This window comes from Sapajus apella, unplaced genomic scaffold (genome assembly GCF_009761245.1).
Source record: "Sapajus apella isolate SASKATOON/1434 unplaced genomic scaffold, GSC_monkey_1.0 scaffold29, whole genome shotgun sequence".
NCBI lineage: Eukaryota > Metazoa > Chordata > Mammalia > Primates > Cebidae > Sapajus > Sapajus apella.
Window position 1 is genome coordinate 20766419 of NW_022436969.1, and position 23416 is coordinate 20789834.

Here is a 23416-nt window from a genome sequence, read left to right on the forward strand (position 1 = left end):
AAGCTATATAAAGATGAATAGAAAATAAATCTAATGTTTATAATCATCCAGTAACAGTTAACAAATTAAGGTTTAGCTGGAAATAGGTCTAATTTAGAACTGCCCTGTTACAGTTAAATTATAACTGTATACAAATATGGTATTCCCACTTTTCTTATTGTTGGCATTAGGTGATAGTCCTTTGTGAGAAATATGGTAGATTTATTTAGGAAGAGTTATTTCTCTGAGAATGGTTCCTGCCCATAGATTGTATTAAAGAGGCAGGTAGGTCTAAGCACCAGATAAGTTTATAACCAATCCTCTCAGTGATGATTGGTTCAGTGAGGTGTACTGGTCTAGATGATTTTTATAAAGTGAAATATGTTTCACAGAACCATAAAGTTGAACATGTTTTCTGAAATTATGAAGTCCAATCTTATTAAGAACAAAATCACACGAGTTTATTAATAAGCATTCTCAATGGCATAGGAAATGAAGTATACCTGGTTTTACAGGAAGAGGCTGTTTATAATCTAGATTCAAGGCCAGCCAACATATATGCTGGTGACTGACCAAATTTTGATGCCTCACCTTGAAACACAACTATAGATGGATGGTTATAGGTTTTAGACCTTCAAGGTCAAATGGACTGGGAGACAAAACAGTGGCTGATTTGCAGGTAGAAACAACTTGAGAGAAAGAAGGCAAAGAAATGTAGGCAAAGAAGTCTTGTGACCCCAGGAATTAGTTTCTCTTGAATGCAGCCTATTCTTATGATGCCAGTTATACTTCGTTTCCTGTGCCATTGAATTGCTTACATCTTTTATAATAATGACTCTTCAGTGTGTTGTTTTTTTTTTTTTAATAATAAAATATTCTTTGCTTAAATGAGATTGGTTTTGATAATTTCTGGACATTTGTAACACATTCTGTAACATTTCACTTTATAAAAATAAATTATTCTGTAATTATTATCCTGTAATACATATTTCACTTTGTAATTGTTATTCTGTAGCACATATTTCACTTTATAAAATCAGTCTAAACTGGTGTCTTAAATGTTTGTAAAAGAAACCTCCACATCATTTTTGTTGACTTAATGCATTATTAATATACCATAGCATGCTTAGCTGCTTTTCTCTGGTATTTGGGATGTTCTTTATAACTAGTTATCACGAATGTTTGATACTGTTCTCAAAATTCAGATTTAAAGGAGAAGTTTAGTTACATATCTTTCAGCCTTTTAAGGAAGTGATTAGGTTGAATTACCATTAAAAAGTAGAGATGTTAATTAAAAAAGAATTACTGCTGTGAAAGGACTTTGTCACAAATTTCTTATGGGCCTATGTTTTGACAGCTCTTTTAGTTTATAGCTGTGTGTTTCATGTATGTGTGTGTATGTGTAAAGTATATATGAATATATAATTTTATTTTAATTCTTGAATAATCTGACATGGAGTGACTGTCATACTTTTAAGATATAGGGTGCCTTTAAATCATAGTGTGCTTCCTGTTTAGTTTTTCCTGTGAAAAAATTTTACTTTTCAAATAAAGTCTGTAGGGCAAGAATCTCTTGGTCTTGCTTTCTGAGTACTGTTCCCAGTGAGAAAAACCCCGCTAACAACAGATCCTCAAAAAATCTGTAGTTGTGAGTTTTTTCAGTTTTTTCTTCCAGGATTTTACAAATAAGAGGATTTATAAGCAAATTAAGCTACTATGGGTACATGTTTAAAAGTCCCTTCTGATATAATCAATGCTAAATGTAGAACATGGAAAAAGTATAGATATTATAAAGCAAATAAAAATACTCAATCTTACAAAATAACCACTGTTAAGATTTTGATAAACTTCTTTTTATAACTTTGCTGTGTATAACTCTATATATTAATATCTTGTATCTTTTTAGTTAAGATTATTGTGATCATTTTCTCATGTTATAAATATTTTTCCCCTAGCAAGAACTTTAGATCTAAATAATAATAAAAGTTTATTTCAGGTTCTCTAAAAATGTATATTTTTTTCTGTTTCTTCACATCCTACCTATCTAGAGTCCAAAAATTCAACTTTAGATGTGGACCACTCGTTTCTACTTTAATAAAGATACTAAATTATTAATAAGTAGTGTGTACTAATTTCACATTGATTCTTGAACACTAATATTGTTCTTTTACAAATAGTGTATGTATGTGTACATGTTATTCTTCTTTGGCAGTTTAGAGTGGAAGGACATAAAATTGGTATAAAAATGTTGCAAATTAAAGTGTTCCACTTCTGTGTTAAGACTATTTTCCCTGCCTTGTTTTCAAGATTATGTCACCAGCATTGTTTAAGGTCAGAGTGAGCAGTGTGTGCATCAGAATACCTTAAAACACACTCCTCCTAAAATGTTTAAGGTAATGTTAATAAAGCTGTGATGGTTTAGGATTGAATTATCTCCCATCTTTACCATAGGGTAGAAGACTTTTTTAAGGCAGTAAGTACGTTAATCATAATGTCACATGATTTTAGAGCTGAGAGAAGCTTTAGAGATCATTTTGCCTACCAATTCTAAAATGGAGGTTAGACTGGGATAGAGAGGTGAAGTGATTTACCCGAGGTCAATCACCTAGGTAATGGCTTTAGCTGTTAAGCCTCTAATTGAGCATACTACATTATGCTTTTTTTTTTTTTAAGTCATAGTATAACATCAGTAACAGAAATGAGTGTCTCCCTTCCCCCAGAAGGCTGCCAAAAGAATGAAAAGAAGTGTTTTCACTTTTTATTTGGGTACCTGTTTATGTAAAAGTGATGGATATCTAACTATATGACCAGAACAGTACTACATTGTATGAAAATGGTGTAAAAGAAGTAAAAGACTTCTCTTCCTGTTAGTAACTTTCAGGCTGTAACTTTAGACTCCCAGAGTGGGAATACTGGTTTACAAAAAATGATTACATGACTATATTAAGTGGATTTTGGAGAGTTTTCATGATCTATTCTAAAACTGTTTGTTGATTGTATAATAATACGGATAAGCAGGGACAGTGAGGTAGTTTCAGTAATTAAAGCTCTTGAGGCTTAAATAAAATAGTGCAGTCTTTTTCATTAATTGCAGGATCCATAGTTTTTTGATTTCACTTTAGTGAAATCTTATAAAGAGATATGTTTTAGTGCTTGAATGACTAAACCTTTTAAAATAGAGCTAAGAATCATTTTCTTTCCCAGAAAGTAGTTCTCTATTTGTACAACAATATTTATACAATGCTATTTATTCAGTACCTACTATGCCAGGCATTGTGTTAGTCACTGGGGATACAGCAGCTAACGAAACAAAGTCCTAGTCTTCATAGAGCTTACATCAAGTCTGATATGTCAGTGTGTTTGAAATAAATGTATAGTAAGGGTAAATAAATTCACATGGCATCATTTAAAAACTTTGTAATAAGAATGTTTTAGGGCTTTCTTGGATGTAAAATGTAAAATATTTTTTGAGTGCTTGATACTTATTTTGGGAAATGTTCAGTGTTGGCCTGTGTGACCAAGAGAAATAACAATATCCATTTAAAAATATTTTTCATATAATGCTAATTTGACTGCACTTTCATGCTTTATTGCTGCAGAAGTCTACCTGGAATGCGTATGAATTAGAAAATAAATACCGCTAGGTTATGCATACAAAATTTATGAACATTCAGGCCCTAGAGTCAGACCTGGTTTGACTTCTCACTTTCATTGCTTTAAGTTATATGACCTTGGACTAGTGTTCACTTTCTGAGTTGAATCATCTGTAAACTTGATATAATATTAAAATATAATGAAAGTGTCTACTTCATGGACTTATGAGGGTTAAATAACATAGTTCATACAAAGTTATTGATACATGAGTGTCCGATAAACGCTAGGCTGTTGCCATAGTAGATATCCTGTGTATTATATAGTATTAATATATGTTTCATATATACGATTAACATGACATCACAGATATTCAGCAGCATAACCCTTATGTAACTGGGAAATGGTTTAATCAATGATACAACTTAATTAGCTAAAACCTTTTGAAAACATTGAAGGTACTTATCACCTGCATTGTTCTGGCTACATTGTTTGTGTATTTGAGCAGAGTATCCAGATTTCCTATTAGTTTGCACTGCATAGTCAAAAATTTACAAAGACCTTGTCAAGAACTGTGAAGAGACTGAAAATTTAGCCTGCTGCAGTTTGTAGATGTTGGTAGAAGACAGGAGATTTCCCGAGTTAGACAGTGGACCTAATTCATGGCACTGCAAGTGGAATGGGGTTCATATTTGTTTTGGTTTTCCTTGCCCTCCTCAAGTTCCATGGAGGTGACAGAGGAGTTCAGGTGGTTGCTACTCACATACTGAATCTTTAATAGTGGGCTGCACAGAAACCTACCTGACCTTTGTTACAGAAGAAGACCTTATCTTTATTGTATTGGCCAGTGAACACGCCTGCCCCTGTCCTCAGAATGGAGGTGTTGTCTTCTAAGACAGTTCACTATTTAATACATCCTTGAAAAGATAGTCTGGGTAAAAACCCCAGGACTTCTCCTTGCAAGATGTGCAGAAATGATGGCGGTCCATGGAGAATTGTCTTTCCAACACACCTCTGAGTAGCTAGCCTAAATGGGTGTCACAGAGCTCATAAATTAATGTTCGTGTACCTTGCCTGTTTATTCTTAAGCTACATTTTAGAAGCATTTTCTGAAATGCCCTGTGCGATGTACTACTGCTTATCCTGTATTAAAATTGTATTCTCTTAACAGAAAACAAATACTGAAGGTAATGATACGCATACTGAGGTGTTCAGGAGTGACTGTACTCATGTTTTCAGCTTACTTTGATGTGCATCAAAAATTAAGTGGATGGCTGAACAGAGCCATCAGATAGATACGCTGCAAAGTAATACAGCAAAATATTGATTGTAGAATGTGAGTGATGAGTGTATGTGTTTATATAATTATCTCAATGTCTGTGTCAAATTTTCATAATAAAATGTCGGGGGAAAAGCTAGCTGTTGCCCTCCTCCACAGTTGATTCTCTTTGCGGCTGAACTCATCTTGGCATTTCAAGATAACTTTGTTATCAGTAGTTAACATCAAAATATGGATGAATGATAACAGTTTTTAAACACTGTTAGAGTGGTTTGTTTCGTTTTTGTTTTTTTTTTTTTTTTTGTAGCTCTTCTTAGCTTACTGGGGGTTCCTTTTTGGAGAATAAAAGTCCCGCTATTTAAAAGGAAGGCATTGTTCTGAACAGTTGAATTTTATATATATGGACTGACTAAAAAGAGTATTTCATGCTGGAAAAATGTTTTTAGGCAAAGGAAGCAGGCCAGTCTCACTTGACTGCCTTCTGGGTGAGCTGCCTTAACATTTTCTAGTATTTTTGACATTTCAGGTTCTAAGATTTTTTTAAAACTTAGGTTCAGACTTTTTAACTCAGAGACCACGTTTGTGTATGTTACATTTCTGTTTAATTGTAAGAATTTGGGACTAGGAGTAGGATTTTGGCTTAATGGCAGTGACAACTGTAGAGGAGTTGCAACAGAATACTTAGTGGCAGGAAAATGGTAGGGCTTCCAAAGAACGACAACCACATAATTGAAAGGTAGAAGCATTTTAATTGTAGAATTTTTCAGTATAAGAGTGCAAATAAATGTAACTTGTATGCACTTTTGTTTTTTTATATGGGTTGGTGCATTATAAACAGTGACATCTCTAACCTAAGTTTGTATTAATACTTTTGATTAAAATGGACTAGTAAAAATTTTTTCCTAAATATTAAACTAAACATTTATATTGGAGAAATGATAGGATTTCCCTTATTTATAGAAATTAAGTTTTAGAAATCCGTGAAACATGAATATTTGTCTACTACATAAATTGCATCAGATGTTCACTTTGTTGTCAAAACTGCTTTTCACTTTTTTTTTTTTCTTTCAGTTTTTCAAGGTTATGTCAAGGATCAGTTTTTTTAAAAACATTTTTATTGTTTTGCATAAAGAAAAGATATATACAGTTAAAGGAATTATCAAAAAGTAAATACTCATGTAATCACCTCCAGGGTGAGAAATAGAACTTGGCCAGCATTCAGCAAAGCTCTCCTTGTGCTCTCTCCCAACTACTTCCACTGCAGGGTTAACCATTATCCTGACTTTTATGGTGGTCACTTGTTTCTCTCTCTTTTTTTTAAATTATAATTATTATACTTTTTTTTTATAATTGTACTTTAGGTTCTGGGGTACATGTGCAGATCATGCAGGATTGTTGCATGGGTACATAATGGTTTAATCACCTAAGCATTACAAAGGATACATTTTCAATTACTAAAGCAGGAGATTATTGGTTTAATTCAGGGGTTCTTAACTCTAACTTCATACCTCATTTTATATTTTGTAACGCTCCCGTTACTATCCTGAAATGAAATTCGTATACAAAATGACAAACATGTAATTAAAAAATTTAAAATATATTTGTCCTAGCTATAACAGAAAAAAAAAGTAATTTTATAATGGCATACTCATTTTAAGTTTAAATGGGCATGACTACACTAGAAGACATAATGAAGTAGTCAGATACTTGTACCCTGCTTAAGTTTGTAGGTACAGTAGGCAGATGTTTGTATCTACTTAAGATGAATACGTTTGGATTTAAGAGAAATAAGTCAATAGTTATCTGAGTAGTGCTGACAGTTTTTCTTAACATTGATAAAAGGGTAAAATAAGAATATTTATGCATATAGGTAGATCAGTGTGAATGGCTCACCTGCAAATGCCTGCTAATTGTGTTGTATTGGTGATTCAGGTTTTATGAGTGGTATTGCTATTGGTAGAATAATCTTCTGTAATGGTGAACTTACCTTTTAACATTCTGAAGAAAAGAGTACACATTTTTCCTGTTCACATAATAGATGAATACTTGGAAAAGAGGGTTTTCACCAATAATTTGTGGAGGCGTATTTGAAAATTTGATGCAATGGGAACATAATGCTTCATTGTATGGGTCTGCATTGCAGAATGTCTGCTGTCCTGTTTCCTGCCCCCACCTCCCACTTCCCACCCCGTACTCCCCATCCCCCCATCCCCCACCCCAGTAGTACCATGCAATCATAATGCCTAATGAAAACACCTTGTAAGGGGCAGTATCACCTAAAGGGTTATGTTTGTAGCACATTTAGTATAACTTTTCTGAAGATCTTAAGATTTCATCAGGCCTTTTAAATCAGCTGAACCCAGCTCTTCAACTCATTTTACCTCCCACAAAAGTCATTGTAAAATTTTTGTGAATATTTACCTATGTATGTTTTTCTGATGCAGGATATGGCTTTCATCAGGTTCTTTAAGGATTCTGTAACTCACAGAAGTGGACCAGATATTTCTTCCCAGACCTGTTTTAGCTATTAAATCTGGTTATTCCTTTGCTAATGGTCATCAGTACTTGCTAATTTTCCATTTTAAACTAGGGGAGGAGCTCAGATTCTGAACTGTCTGCTGGGAGCAACCCTCATTGAGAGGCTTGGTTAGAGGGATGCAATGTAGCAGAAAATCTGGAATTCATTTGTTAGGTGGGTTTATTATAGGTAATTCTACATTTTACTCACAAGGGTAAAAAGTCTAGTTAAGAATTTTGTTTTGAATTGGTGGAATTTATTTTGATACATTATCATCATCGTTAGGTAATATATATTTTTATGTCTAGAAATCCCACAATTTGTACTGACAGTTTATAATCCCTGCTGGGCAATATCATGAAATGTAAATACTATTTCAGAGTTCATACAATTCTTACAGAGTTTGTTGATGAAAATTGACACAGTCATTTAAAAAATCAGTTAAAAAAATTTACCTTAGTTTGGATAATTGATTCTTTTTAAAATTGGGGAGAATTTAAATTAATAAAACATTTAAATACTAAAAACTTACATAATTATGTTTTGAAAATAAGTAATTAAAAATAATTATGGATTATTCACATTTTGGATTAGGTTTGTTCAAAATTAAAATTTTGTGGCATTTCTTATGTTACTAAGAAATTGGGTCTTTAATCTGTGCTTGCTACTATTAAAGTCCTAGTAAAAATTGTTCTATAAAAATTTACATTTTCAAGTGTCTGTAGTAATTACGGGTTTGAGAATGTTAAGAAATGGAATTTGTCTTTAAGACTCCTGGTTTTATCACTTCAAAACATATCTCCAGTCAGCCATTTTGTGGATTCATGTGGTAAAATGGACACATTGGAGTTTTTCATCTTTGTTCTTAGACTAGTTTTCTGGTGTAGTCAGTCAGATGCTTTTCAAAAAGAAAGAGCAAGCACCTGGGGTTGAAGAAGCAGCAAAAGGTGTATGTTGTAAATGGAATGATTAGCTTGACCATATAATGAAACAAGCAGTTCAGAAAATCATACTTTATCATATGTATGCTTTTTTTTTTTTTTAAAAAAAGGAAATATATAGGCCTGTAAAAATGCTTTTTTCTATATCTGCTTCTTTGCCTTTATGTGTTTTCTTCTAATTTTTTCACTGATTTCTATCTCCTTCCTCTCATCCTAGTTCCAAATTTTTATTTCTTAGAAAATATTTTACTACTCACAGACTTGAAGCATAGGATAAAATCATTTTACTTCAGGGCTTGAAATAAATGTCTTTTAATAACCTTACCTTTGTAAAATTTTAAAAGACATGCTTATTCTTTAAGATGGAAATAAAGAAAAGACAGCATTTATAATAGTTTTGATTCCTGCCTTCTAGCTTTTTAAAAAAAATATATATATATACACACACACATACACACACATATAGCTTTAATGGTTAGAACTGTGGTTATTGCTTCCAACTGGAACATGTTTTTATCTTCTGCCTCCAAATTAACAGGTATTTTATTTTGTTGTCTAAATTAATCTGCATAAGTTTTCTTTAGGCTTTTCTTCAGCAAAACGGATCAGCCTTTTGGGTTCTTTGTGTTTATAATTTTATGTTGTTTGGGTGCAGAATCAAAGCTTAAAAACTTTGTATCTAGAGCATATGGCATAATAAACACTTACTAAATATATGAATGAATAAATGGGTTGAATAACCAACAAAATTGAGTTGAAGCAAAAGCACTGATGCCATAGGGTTTAGGGTCTTCAGCTGTAGAGATTTTTGCAGTTGGCCTAGTAAAATAAAGATTGGCACTGGTTTGCAGACAACTGGGAAATTCTGATATTTTCAGCAATGTGGTAACATACCGTAAAAATACAGTTGTAGACTTCATAGATCAAAAGTTTCACAGTACTTTTTTTTTGATAGAAATCCTACATGTTTACTGGAGAAATTTTGTGAAATATAAGGAATGAAGAAGATAATACGACTTGTTTTTAAGTCTACCACCTGGAGAAAGGCAGTGTTAGTAGCCATTTGGGATATTTATGCCTGTAGATGTCAGCACATAATTAAAATTGAGATTATATACTTTTAGTTTTGAATCCTTTGTTGTTAAGAATCCAATTAAATTCTGTTTTCTGTTTAATTTTTAAACTTTACAGGCCCCTTCACAGATGTAGTCACTACAAATCTTAAATTGCGAAATCCATCGGATAGAAAAGTGTGTTTCAAAGTGAAGACTACAGCACCTCGCCGGTACTGTGTGAGACCCAACAGTGGAATCATTGACCCAGGGTCAACTGTGACTGTTTCAGGTAGCAAATCATGTTCTAAATTTATGTACATTTGAATTTTGACATTTTATGATTATGTTTTTGTTTAGTAAGGTTTCGTCTAGAGGGAGAGAAATAATTCTTATGTTAGCCTGCCTTTGCCTTTAAGGATGTCTTGTTATTGCACTGTATGCAAGCTGTTCCAAAAAATTTCTCTCATCTTCTGTATAAGGGGTGTGGTCAATTTATAAGAAATTACTGTGAATTATAAACTTTATATCTGTATTTTTCTCAGCTCACCACTACCTTCTCTTTTTTTATTATTTTATCTTTGAAAAATTACATCATTTTTCTGACTGGTCATTTTCCTTCAGATCTTGAGCATATTACATATTGCATGCAGCTATAGAAGTATCATAATTATTTTGCTTAAAAAGATACATTGCCACTTTTTTGCCTACTGTGTCAAATCAGATGAGTCTTTATGTCTTTCATTGTAAATGTCAATAGTGTCCTGCTTGTGAAAACTTTATTTTTATTTTACTGCTCTCTTAAGTGTTTATTTGTCAAAGAAGTATGCTTGTCATATATGGATTGCTTATACCTGCTGTGCAGTTGATACTGGTACCAGAGCTAATGCCCCCTATAAACCATTTCTTTTCTCAGTCCCTCTGATTTCACTAATACAGCTGAGAAATAGGAAGCAAATACGAGAACATATATGGTTCCGTGTATTATACTTGTGAGAGAACCTCTCAGGCTGCCCACAGAGACCATTTACTCTTTGTTTATAGCAATACTTCTCAACTCCCGCTACGTATTGTAATAACACAGGGAGCAGGAACACACATGGATTCATCTCTCCCAGATTGGAATCTCTGGGAGCATGGCTTAGAAATGTGTACATTTACAAAAAAAAAAAAACCTGGGTGATCTTGCTAAGTAATCCTAAGATACTATAATAATTCTATATCAGTTTTCAAGTCCACAGCAGAATTGGGTACAGAGAGTGAGAACCTAGGGTAGGCTTATTGAGAGTATTTAGAGGTGGAACTTGACTGCAAAGGCCATGAAGGACAGATCATAGTCAGAGTTCTTGGTGACACTAAATCTTCCCTCAGCAGGTATAGCCCAAAATCTCAAGAGCAAGGAAAAAGATGTTTTAGTGAGTCTTGAGGTAAGGAGAATAGGGAGGAGTGCTTTTCATGTTTCTTTGCTAAGTCTAATTCATCAGTTCCTGGGAAAGAGAGATGGGAAATAAGATAAAGGAAGGAATGTATGCACTCTGGATGTTGCTCTCTACTACATGTTTAAGCCTTTAGCACAATTGGAAGAAGATAGAATTCTTTCTTTTTTTATTTTTATTTTTTGAGATGGAGTTTCGCCCTTGTTGCCCAGGCTGGAGTGCAATGGCACGATCTTGGCTCACTGCAACCTCTACCTCCTGGGTTCAGGCAATTCTCCTGCCTCCTTAGTAGCTGGGATTATAGGCATGTACCACCTTGCCTGGCTAATTTTGTATTTTTAGTAGAGACGGGGTTTCTCCATGTTGGTCACACTGGCCTCAAACACCTTACCTCAGGTGATCAGCCAGCCTGCCTTGGCCTCCCAAAGTGCTGGGATTACAGGTATGAGCCACTGCGCTTGGCCTTTTCTTTCTTTCTTGCCACTGTGCTTGGCCTTTTCCTTCCTCCCTCCCTTCCCCCTTCCCCCTTCCCCCTTCCTTCCCCCTTCTCCCTTCTCCCTTCTTCCCCCTTCTTCCCCCTTCCCCCTTCTTCCCCCTTCCCCCTTCCCCTTTCCTTTTTTTTCCCTTTCTCCTTTCCTTTCCTTCCCTTTCCCTTTCCCTTTCCTTTTCCCTTTCCTTTCTTCTCCTCTCCTTTTTCCTCTCCTTTCCTTTTCCCTTTCCTTCCCCCCTTTTTCTTTTTTTTCTTTTTTGATGGTGTCTTGCTCTGTCACCCAGGCTGGAGTTCAGTGGAGTGATCTTAGCTCACTACAACCTCTGCCTCCCGGGTTCAGGCAATTCTCTTGCCTCAGCCACTTGAGTAGCTGGGATTATAGGCATGTGCCACCATGCCTGGCTCATTTTTGTATTTTTAGTAGAGACAGGGTTTCACCATGTTGGCCAGGCTGGTCTCAAACTCCTGACCTCAAATGATCTGTACACCTTGGCCTCCCAAAGTGCTGGGATTACAGGTGTGAGCCACTGCACCTGGCCAGGAGATAATAATTATTTCAATCCACATGACTAAAAATAGTTTGTTGGTACAAACAGTTATATCTCTAGGAATCCATGCAACTATGCAGAATGACTTTTTCTTTAAGGGGCACCTAGATTGCTGGTTTCTGTGTATTTATATTTCTTGAAAATTACGTATCAAGGCACTTTCTCCCACAGAAACCTGACTTACTAAGACTTCAGGCGAACTAGTTACTGATTACACAAGCATGCCCTTGGATTGGCCTACTCCAATTAGAATTTAGCTTTTTCAATTTTTAGTGTAGTGTATTTCCATTTACAGTCACTCGAAGCTATGCTACTTCCAGCATCCTCTGATTAATTCTCTGTACTGCATGCTCATTTCTCTTTTTCCCCGTGGTCCTTTTTGAATTTGCTTCTTTAATTTGTCCACATTTTTACATATGTTTTTTGAGATCGTCTTTGTCTTGTTATGTGGTTTGCAACCTAAATTAGTGTAACTGCTATAAACTTAACCATGTGTAAATTTTCTTTTTATTCACAAATTTTCGGTTCATAGTGATTAGCTTGTAGTGATTGCTCAGTGAAGGTTGCTAATGGAATTTTATTTTGCTTAGGCTGTATTCTGAGGCATTTAATCTTGTACGTTTCCTACTGCCATGTATTGGACCCCTTGAAAAAATTGTCTTAACCTTGATGTCAGTTAATGGACTTCTCAGACACACCTTATGAATAAGATTTTCTTATGTAATTGTTTTTTCTTGCATTTATTTACTTGTGTTTGTCTTTTTGAAGGTGTGGAGATACATGTTAGAAGTAATCTAATGTTAGGGAAGTAACTTCTATAATACCATATATATATTTTGTATAACTGTTGATTTATTCTTTAGTCTCTTATATTGGACTCATGTTACATAAATTTAGCATGACTTATCACCACATGGAACCTTGGAAAAGTTAAAAGATAAGAAATTATAAATGCTTAAAAATTTTGAATGTTATTGAGACTGTACAATAAATTTTAGAAATCAAGAGGCTATGTGGTTTCCTTGTGTACTTCTGTTATTTTAGAAGATTTAAATCATAAACTGAAACAGATGTTATTTTAAAAACATTTTTGAAAAATCAATTATATTAAAATAATACATGGGCTGGGCACTGCGGTTAACACCTGTAATTCTAGTGCTTTAGGAGGCTAAGGAGGGTGGTTCTCTTGAGTCCAGGAATTCGCTACCAGTCTGGGCAAAACTACGAAACCCTTTCTCTACAAAAAATATAAAAATTATCTGGGCATGGTGGCATGTGCCTGTAGTCTTAGCTACTCAGGAGCCTGAAGTGGGAGGATTGCCTGAGCCCGGGGAGGTTGAGGCTACAGTGAGTTGGGGTCGCACCACTGCACTGCAGCCTCAGCGACAGAGTGAGACCCTGTTTTAAAACAAAAAATATGTGGTAGTGAGGTTTTAAGTTACTGAATATTTCTCCTTTAAATACCCCAGTTGTATAATTTTTAAATCAGAAAACACTGAAATGAAGCCTAAATTCATATTATAACTAGTTTTAATAACTTAGTAGATTTAGTCTGAGCAGATAGGCATTACTGTGGTTACATGTTGGCAAAGTTTTGAAAATTTTCACAAGCTAAGTTTAGAAAGGGCAACCATAGATTTGTATTTAATTTTTAATTGCTACTGCTTATTTTGTTGGTTTTGAAAGACTTAGTAAAGTAGAAAGGCAATTTAAAACTAATTGGAATTCATTGAGTTGATTCTGGATTCTTAAACGTTCCAGTGTTTGGTTTCTTGAACCCTTTTTGGTTTTCTTTAAATTTGCATGTTTGTGAAGTAAAGGAATGATACTGGTGCCAGATGTTGTTTAAGACAAATCCCAGACTTGGTATAATTTAATCTGTAATCTGTTTCAATGTGTATCTTTCAAACATGCAGGAGATAATTTAATTTATTCTTTTTTTCTTGTTTAGTAATGCTACAGCCCTTTGACTATGATCCAAATGAAAAAAGTAAACACAAGTTTATGGTACAGACAATTTTTGCTCCACCAAACACTTCAGATATGGAAGTTGTGGTAAGTACAGAAGAAGAGTTTATTTTGGGGAATGGAGTTTTAAACTGTGGGCTTTGTTTAGCACTCAGTAGAAAAACTTAATTTCTAAAAACTAGAAGTTAAATTTAGATTTTTAAAAAATCTGCCAATTTCTTCATTATAGATAATTTTAATTTTAAGAATGAAGGAATTTTCAAATAGTATTTTTTTTAAGAAACAATTTAGAAATGCTGCTACTGGCTGGGTGCAGTGGCGTTCACCTGTGTAATCTCAGCACTTTGGGAGGACAAGACAGGAGTATCTCAAGCCCAGGTGTTTGAGACCAGCCCAGGCAACGTGACAAGACCCCATCTCTACAAAAAAGTTGGATATAGTGTTGAATGCCTGTAGTCCCAGCTACCCAGGAGGCGGGGGAGGATTGCTTGAGCCCAGGAGGGGCCACTGCACTCCAGCCTGGGAGACAGAACAAGACCAACTGGAATAAAAGAAAAAAGAAAGAAATGCTGCTACTGAGAAGGTCCTGTGGTTGCTAGTGATATCATCATGATTTTAATGGATGGTGATAGTAACTCTAGGACTATATAGAGGTTCTGTGACATTAGCCGATAACAATGGCAGGGTGATCAATAAAGAATGCACCAGTGTATTTCAGCCAAGCCAAGCAACTACACTCATCATTTAGCTGTCCTGGGTGAAACTTATTTACCATGATCATACCCTGTATGTCTCATGTTTGGTTTTGTTTATTTTTAGTGGAAAGAGGCAAAACCTGATGAATTAATGGATTCCAAATTGAGATGTGTATTTGAAATGCCGAATGAAAACGATAAATTGGTAAGTAGGAAAATGTAAAAATATTGGAAGCTGTTGAGCTTTCACTTCCTTTGAAATTCCTTTAATTTTCCTTCTGTTTTTGGCCTTTGTGGTGTGTGTGATATGGTTATTTCACTTGATAAGACTCAGTGCTTATGTAAGTTTTAAAATACTTGGTATGCCTTTTTAAATTTTATAACATTTTGTTTATTTAAGAAGAAAGAAAGACTCACTTTTAGGTCCAGACTCCATCCTGGAGAAGAATCATTTAAGTCTACCAATTTTTTGTGTCTTAAACCCACTACAAATTCTTTTTTAGAATGAGATGTGTATACTTAATTTAAAAATACATATAAATTGCTTTTTTGGCCACTATGTACCAGCAGCCTGGGGATAAAAAAATCGTTTACATAGACTGTTTATTCCAGGTTTGGCTGTTGCCTGGTATTTTGGTCACTTTTGTTTTTAGTGAAATCCATCTGATTGTATTCTTTAGTAAATAATTATTGCTGCTTATCATTAGTGTAAATCAAATAGAGTTTTGGGGACTGAGGGATATATGTGTTTATTTAAAAACAAACAGTCTGTGAATGTACAGAGTGGGTTATGGTCACTTACCTTGTCCTTTTTCCTGTCTGGATCGCAAATTTGAATTTTTCCTATGCTAAGAGAGACTTGAAAGATAAGTGTTTCTGTGTGTGTGACTTCATATATACAATAATATGGATAAATAGAATTGTTTGGCACAATTTAGTTACAGTCTGACATGAATACTGCCTTAATCTGGTAGCCGTTTGCCCTATTGAAAAGTAAACATGCAGATTAAATACATGGGCTCAGTTATTGTGTTCCTCTTTCAGAATAAGCAGAAATGAAAATGTCTCTGATAATTAGGTGTTGACCAAATTATTTTTTGAATTTTAAAAATGGCTCTTTTAAGTGGTTTTGGAGGTATTTACTAAAAGCAAAAAAATGCAAGTATGTATACTGTCTCTGTAAAGTGAGTGGTAGTTGGCCTGTGTATGCTTCCCATTTGGAGGTTTTCTTTATTTTTTGCTTAGGCTGAGGGAAGCTAATTAGCTTGCACAGCTGTTACTGTTGAAACCAAGAAAACAAAACAGCACATTGTCTGGATTGACTTTTTTATTTATTTATTTATTTATTTTTTATTATTTTTTATTTTTTTTGGTGCCGTGACTCGGATTGACTTTTTTGAAAAAACATTTGGATATTTTCTTACTTAGAGTTTTATGTCATTTTTTACGGTAATTTAGTCAACATAAATCTTTCTTCTGTCTGGGCTTCTACTATGCTCTAGGTAGCACATACTTTGAGATGTGTGAAAAGCGTTGGAACCCCAGGTATTTGATACTGCTGATTAAGAGTAGCCTCACTGGTTTGGAAACCTAACCAGAAGTTGATGGAAATGATATGGCAATGACAGTTGAACCTAGCCATTTACACATCTTGGGTGAGAAGAGCAGTTATGCCTACCTATTTGTCTAGCCCATGGTAATCCAAGAAAGTAGTTTTGCGTCTGTTTTAGCGCTTGAACAAATACTGAATGGAGTTCCCAGAGTCCCCTGCCATGAAACTTGGGCAGAAGTAGTTTGAGCCTGGGAACTTTTTCAGAGCACATATTACTAGTAATCTCTAAGTTGTTAAGTAACTTCAAAGTACTCTAGATAATATCTGATTCTGAGCCTTGATTAGCTAGCTGCGGAATGTATTTTCACTAACTGGATTATCTGGACTTGTATATTGTAGGGAATATCTGCTAAAAATAATGATTTTTAAAAAGATTTATTTTGAAACACTTTAAGCACCTAGAACAGTAGAGAGGAGGAGTACAGTGAACCTCTGTGAACTTACGAGCAGCTTTAACAATGACTAGTTTGTGGTTAAGCTTATTACATATAAATCCTATTGCTTCCCATCTTAGGTATTGTTTAATACCTAAGACTTGGTGTAATTTAATTTGTAACTGTTTCAATGTATATCTTTCAAAGTACTTAAAAAAGATAAAAGAGTTTTAATGATAATACTATTATGCCTTTAAAAATTTAGCGTATCCTTAATATCAAGCTATCCAGGCAGCATTAAAACTAGTCACAAATGTCTTTAAAATTTTTTTTCCTGCAGTTTGTTTGAATTAGATGAAAATAAAGTCCAAATACTACTACTACTACTATTTTTTGCTGTGTTGTCCAGGCTGGAGTGCAGTGGCAGGATCTCAGCTCACTGCAACCTCCACCTCCTGGGTTCAAGTGATTCTCTTGCCTCAGCCTCCCTAGTAGCTAGGATTACAGGCGCATATCACCATGCCTGGCTAATTTTTGTAATTTTTGTAGAGATAGAGTTTTGCCAGGCTGGTCTCGAACTCCTGACCTCAGGTGATCTACCTGTCTCGGCCTCCCAAAGTGCTAGGATTACAGGTGTGAGCCACTGTGCCTGGCTGAGTCCAAATACTTCTATTGGATGATATGTTTCTTAAATCTCTTAGTTTGTTGTATTTTCTCTGTCTTCCTCTCTCTTTGCAAATTATTGGATATTTTTATTATTAAACTAGGTTTGCCTATAGACTTTCCCACAGACTTGATTTTGCTGATTCCATCCTTATGGTGTCATTTAACATTTTTTCTCTGTCCCTGGTATTTTCTATGATTGAAAGTTCAAACTGAGTGGTTCTTATCCAGGGACAATTGATTTGTTCCTCTAGGGACCATGTCTGGAGACATTTTTGGTTTTCACAACTGAGGGGTCGATAAGGGTGCTGCAGGTATCTGTTTAGTGGGCAGAGGCCAGAGATGCCTCTCAGCTTCCTATGATGCACAGAACAGCCCCAACAACAAAGAATAATCTGGCTCAAAATGTCAGTAAAGTTGAGATTGAGACAGTATGGCCTAGGTCTGTTAATTCATTTAAGATTGATGGTGATACTCTGTCATTCCTACTTCATACACTACTTAGAATACTTCTGTAAAGAGAAACTTGTGCTTATGTAGTACTTGGTTATTCAGTGGTAGAGTTTAAAAAGGCACAGAACAAATGCCCACGTTTCTCTTCAGTTAAAGATTTTAAAAAATGAGTTCGTTTATAAGCATCCCTCCTGTGATGTACAGTTGATCTTCCTCCTTCCGTTCTTTTGTTCTTCCCTCTGTACTTGTATATTATTAAAACTCATGATTTAAACATATTTGAGTTTTAACTCCTTGTAGTTAATTACCTTTATTGGTGCTCAGATTGCCTGTTAAGGAGACTTTTCAAATTGATTTCTTGAGTTTTTTTGACCCTCACAGTCTTTGGTAATTTTTTTGTCTAATGTGGCAAGATTTTTCCAGGTCCAGATCTGGAAACATTTCTTCAAGAAGCTCAGGGCCATTTTAGTGGGAGATGGTGTTTCAAGACTACAGTCGGTCAGGACCCTGTGACAAAATTGATTTTTAATTTTATCAAACTTTCTATTCATTCTTTTGACCACGATAAGAGTGGAGGCCTGTTTTTCATTTGAAGGCACTTCTTCAGATGGTACAATTTTAATGATAAAACTGTGTCAGCAGCATATAGGATGATGTAGATCCTTTTATTTTTTGGAGTAATGATTTCATTTTATGGTTGGATTATGTTGGGTAGTTCAAAATATGCAAAATCCAATACCGATTCCTGAGAAGAATAGGCAGGTACTACTTCTGTGAACCAGTTGAAGTGGTGTTTCAGTATAGCAGTACGTAAACATAACTTACAACTTTCGTGGCTCACTGGCCTTGCCATTATGATTTTTGATGGATGTTTTTGAGTGTTTATAATTTACATTTCAAGTTTTGCACATAAAATGAGACTTAAAGATTGTAATATATCACCATTTCAAATTTACGTAATTCAAACATGCAAAAATTGTGTCTAGTATTCAGGCTAGAAGTGACCTTAATTGATTAATGTGTATGTTGAAGAGAGACTGAAACACAATTGTCCAGTGTACCAGGCTGGAAGCGTTCTGTAGTCAAGTGAGTTTGGAAAAATACTGCAAATGTCTCCAAAAGGAATCACATTGTGTATTTGCCTATTAAAAGCTCTGAAAAAAACTTAATGGTAAAGAAATATGTTTAACCCAGTATTTATTTTTTTAATATAACCTAATTAACTTATGAAATATCTGATGTTCTAAAAAGAATATACTTTGGGAAATACTTTCCCTGCTTAAACTCACTCTTGTAGTATTAACTAACCACATTTTACAAGAAATGTTACTTGCTGAGAAATGTGTTTAAACTCAGTGCAGCCTGGCACAGACCCAGTTCTTTCTAGATTGTTAGTTGATTATGTGACTTGCAAGTTGTGAGTTTAATGTTGATCTCATCTTTTATAGAAAATATGAAATCTCAAGGTACCAAATCTGAAGTCTTTATGATAGGACAAAATATAAAATAAGTTTTTGTTTCTAACAATTAAGGATAAAACCTTTTATATCTAAAGATAACAGAACACCTCTTAGTATTTCATTCATGTGGTAATAAGACCCTATTGATAATTGTATCCTGCTGTTTCTGGGTCTGTATTCTCTATACATGAAGTTGATAAAACTTGTTAAAAAAAATCGTATCTTTGACATGTTGGTTTCTTTCTAGTATCTGTAGGTAAAGTTAGTAGTTAGTATCCCTTTTCTCTGTTTAGGTTAGCATGAAATTTGTCTCTTCAGAAGTTAGGATGTTCCTGGATAGTGTGATGGATAGATAAACATTTTGTTAATTTACTTCAGATGAATTGATAAAATGCTATATGATGCTGAATCCTGACTTACACAATTGCTGAAATACGTTTCTAAATGTGCAAGATTAACAGAAATGTGTTGCAAACTATGATGGTGATGTATATTTTTAAAAGTATAGAGTGGAAAATATACTTTTTATCTTATGATTGTAATATAGCGTATTCCCTGAGATCTTTCCGCCCTTTATTCTTTTAGTTTATTAGTATGTTGTAAGAAGTATGTTAACTTAAGCAAAATCGGTTTAGTTTTTAATTGAGTTTCTGATAACAACTTAGGATTTAACATAGAACTCTCTGGATGGCATTTGTATTTCCTTTTCAGCTTTATTTAGTGTTTAGGAGTGGTGGAAAAGTTCATAGTGCTTCCCTACACATTTGGATACATACATTATGAAATGATCACCAAAATCAAGCTAATTAACATACCCATCACCTCAGATTAGCACCATTTTATGGGTCACATTTACTTTAAAGAGTTGATCATCAAAATTTCATTTTTGATAATCAACTTAGAAAAATTTGGTTCATATTCACAGCAGATTCTGCAATTGCTATCACAATTGTTGATGCACTCTCCTCAAATATTGTAGAGATAACAAGTCTTAAACTTTGTAATTTTTTTTTTTTAGTGTTTCTTAACCCCACTCCCTCACTTCCCCACCCCCACTTCCAGTATCCCTTTGCAAAAAGAAGTACACTGGTATTTAAGTACTGTACTAGTTTGTTCTTACATTGCTATAAAGAAGTACCTGAGACTGGATTATTTATACAGAAAAGAGGTTTAATTGGCTTACAGTTCTGCAGGCTGTACAGGAAGCATGGCAGCTTCTGCTTCTGAGGAGGCTTCAGGAAACCTCCAATCATGGTGGGGGGCAAAGTGGGAGCAGATGTCTCACCTGGCAGGAACAAGAGCAAGTGAGAGCAAAGGGGCGGTTCCACACGCTTTTTAACAACCACATCTCATGAGAACTGTTATGAGAACAGTTACCACGGGATGATGCTAAACCATTCCTGAAGGATCCACCCTCATGATCCGGTCACTTCCCAACAGGCCCCACCTCCAACAATGGAGATTTACAGTTTGACTAGAGATTCGCTGGGGACACAGATCCAAACCATATCAAATACGTTGTATAAGTATACTCCACTTGTTTGAGGATTTTGATCTTTTTACAGATGCTATGAATTTTTGGGTGTTTATGTGTTCTGAACACAGTGAAAAAAACCAGGATGTTATTTTGTTGATTTCTTTAAACTTTTTAGGACCTTACTTATATATTCTTACTGAATATATAAGTAAGGAAGTGATTGAAGTTTTGTGGTCATCTTATAGGGTAAAAAATGGAGCCAGCTTCAGAAGTACAGTGGTTGAGTCCATGTTATTTTTATAGTTTAAATAAATCATTTATTTGTGATAAAACAATTCTCATTTATTTGAACCGTCACTAAAGTGTGGGCTACTTTTTGAGAAATAGCTCTCTGATTTGGATCATAGATAAGGTGCCCCAGGAAACTTAGGAACCCTTTTATTTTAGAACAAAGGACTCTTAATATTTTTTCCTGCATTACAGGCGTAAACAGATACCCTCCTTAAGCACACTAAGATGTGTAGTTACTCTAGTCCCAGGGAACAGCAGGTGTGTGCCAATACATTTCATTTCATTAATGGCCTCTAGTGTCTTCACTTTAGTGGTTGTCAGTGATAGTACTGAAAGCCATTCAGCATGTTCCCTGTATTGTTGACAGCTGGAGGCACATGATACTAATGTACTGACTATTGTACAAAATAGGGTTCTTTGAATTACTAGCTCTGTTTGGAAATTGTCAGCTCTGTATTATTAAATACCTAATGTCCAATTAGTGGTAGTGGTTGTTCTTTAAGGATTGAATGTGGTTTGTTATTTTTGAAGTTTTATGATCTATTCATTTGTGTTCAATTCTAAAGAATTTTTGAGACATTTTCTAAATTTCTTAACTCTGACATTTTCTAAATTTCTTAAATGTATTGCATTTCATTTATGTCCTCCATATGACATTTGATGGTGACATATTTTCTAGGAAAAAAGTACTAATTTGTTTTAATGAAGACTCAGGGGCTGTAAAGAACAGGGATTTCAGGGGTCTTACTTAAAAGACATTTTATGGTTGAATATACTTTATTTTCTGTTGAGACAGAACAAATGGGATATGAGTAAGTATAATTAGGGAAATCTCTTTCCCACCGGTTTGTATAATACAGTATTACTTTTACCTGTTAAAGGCATTTGAGAAGAAAAGAACTATGGAGTTAATGGTTATGTGAATCTTTAAGTATGTCTATTGGCCTGGAACGTGTGTGAGAGAGTGTTTGTATTGGGGATAGGCTTTAAATACAAGAGAGGTTTATTAAAAAATGTTCAGATTGAGTGTTATCAAAGGTAATAAGACATGAAAGTGCTTATTTTTCAGATCAATGACAATTACTAATTAGTAAAAAACATTGAGTCACAAAGAATTAGATGGTATTCATTTTCAAACAACATAAAGCTGGCATATATTTTAATAAAATATGTACCTTTAATAAGTGCACATAATGCAATAGATTAAAACTAATTTTGTTTGGGAAATAATATAAAAAGCGAGTTCAGAAGCTTTGTATTTTTTGCCTTAACATAGCTATTACTTACTAGTATTGTTTCTTATGCATTAATACATTTTTAAAGAGTAAAGTGTTAATGTTTTAGAGCCTAATGCTTTTTGTGTCAGTCATTCCCAATATGCAGAAGAAATCAGAATTCGGTGAGAATCTGAGAATATGTTTCCCATGCCATCTCAGGGTGTAACTCCACCAGGGACTGCTCCGACTGTCACTTCAATGAGCAGCATCAACAACAACACAGTTGCCACACCTGCCAGTTATTACACGATGGATGACCCCAGGGGACTCTGTGTGTTGAAACAGGAGAAACAGAAGGTTTGTTATAGGGAGCTAACAGACTTAGGAGTCTACTAGTGTTAATGATTAAGGTAATGTAGATATCTAGCAGATAAGAGGTATTGTGAGTGTGTTATATGAAGTAGATAGAATTGAACTATGCTTAAAATTACAATAAAACTACAAAGCACTTAAAAATCATGCACACAAACTATTCTGTTCTAAAAAAACTTCTGAACTTACTCAAATCTCAATAGTGAGCAGGACAATATAAATGTAAACATTATGAAGTTGGTGTAATTTTTTTCTTTGAGATTTGGGGAGCATATTCTTTTTTTCTTTTTGAGATGGAGCCTTGCTCTGTCACCCAGGCCGGAGTGTATGGCACAATTTTGACTCCCTGCAACCTCTGTCTTCCTGGTTCAAGCGATTCTCCCACCTCAGCTTCCTGAGTAGCTGGGATTACAGGTATTTGCCACCATGCCTGGCTAATTTTTTTTTTTTTTTTTTTTTTTTGTAAAGATGGGGTTTTACCATGTTGGCCAGGCTGGCCTCAAACTCCTGACCTTAGGTGATCCATCTGCCTTGGCCTCCCAAATTGTGGGATTACAGGCGTGAGCCACCACACACAGCCAGCCCCACAGTTTTAACAGATTGTTTATACCTCGATTTGGTTTTGCAGTTGATATACATACTAAGGCTTTAAAACAATTATCCTTTATCTAAATGTTTAATACTTTTTTGTTTTTGTGATTGGGAATGATTTACTTTTGGGAATCATTATCCTAGAGAAATAGTAAATTGGTTGTTAAGACTAGGGAAAAAAATTTTCAGGTAGCCTTGTTCTTGTTATTTACATCCTGTCTCTTAATTCATAGGTTAAGACCTTAATTCTGCCTCTGACAGTTTATGACAGTACTCTTGACTTTAGCCTCTTAACTTCCTTTATGTCCATTTTCATCCATCACTCCTGTTATAAGAATGTAGCCTCACATTTATGTCCTTTATCTCCTTTGTTCTTCCCAAGGTTTCTTTGCAAACTTTTCCTTATATT

At 34.7% G+C, this 23416-nt stretch overlaps 1 protein-coding gene across 3 annotated transcripts in view; it reads left to right on the top strand.

The window, feature by feature from the left end:
* VAPA (VAMP associated protein A) overlaps window positions 1-23416 on the top strand; it is a 44461-nt gene that overhangs the window by 10019 nt on the left and 11026 nt on the right. The window contains exons 1-5 of one of the 3 annotated variants that reach the window (XM_032293391.1): window positions 7343-7541; window positions 9500-9652; window positions 13786-13889; window positions 14622-14702; window positions 22264-22401. In XM_032293391.1, the coding sequence (XP_032149282.1) occupies window positions 7505-7541; window positions 9500-9652; window positions 13786-13889; window positions 14622-14702; window positions 22264-22401 (513 nt within the window). In that variant the 5' untranslated portion in view covers window positions 7343-7504. Of the gene's footprint in view, window positions 1-7342; window positions 7542-9499; window positions 9653-13785; window positions 13890-14621; window positions 14703-22263; window positions 22402-23416 lie in introns of those variants that run through there. The other 2 variants (XM_032293390.1, XM_032293392.1) reach the window with 2 other exon arrangements.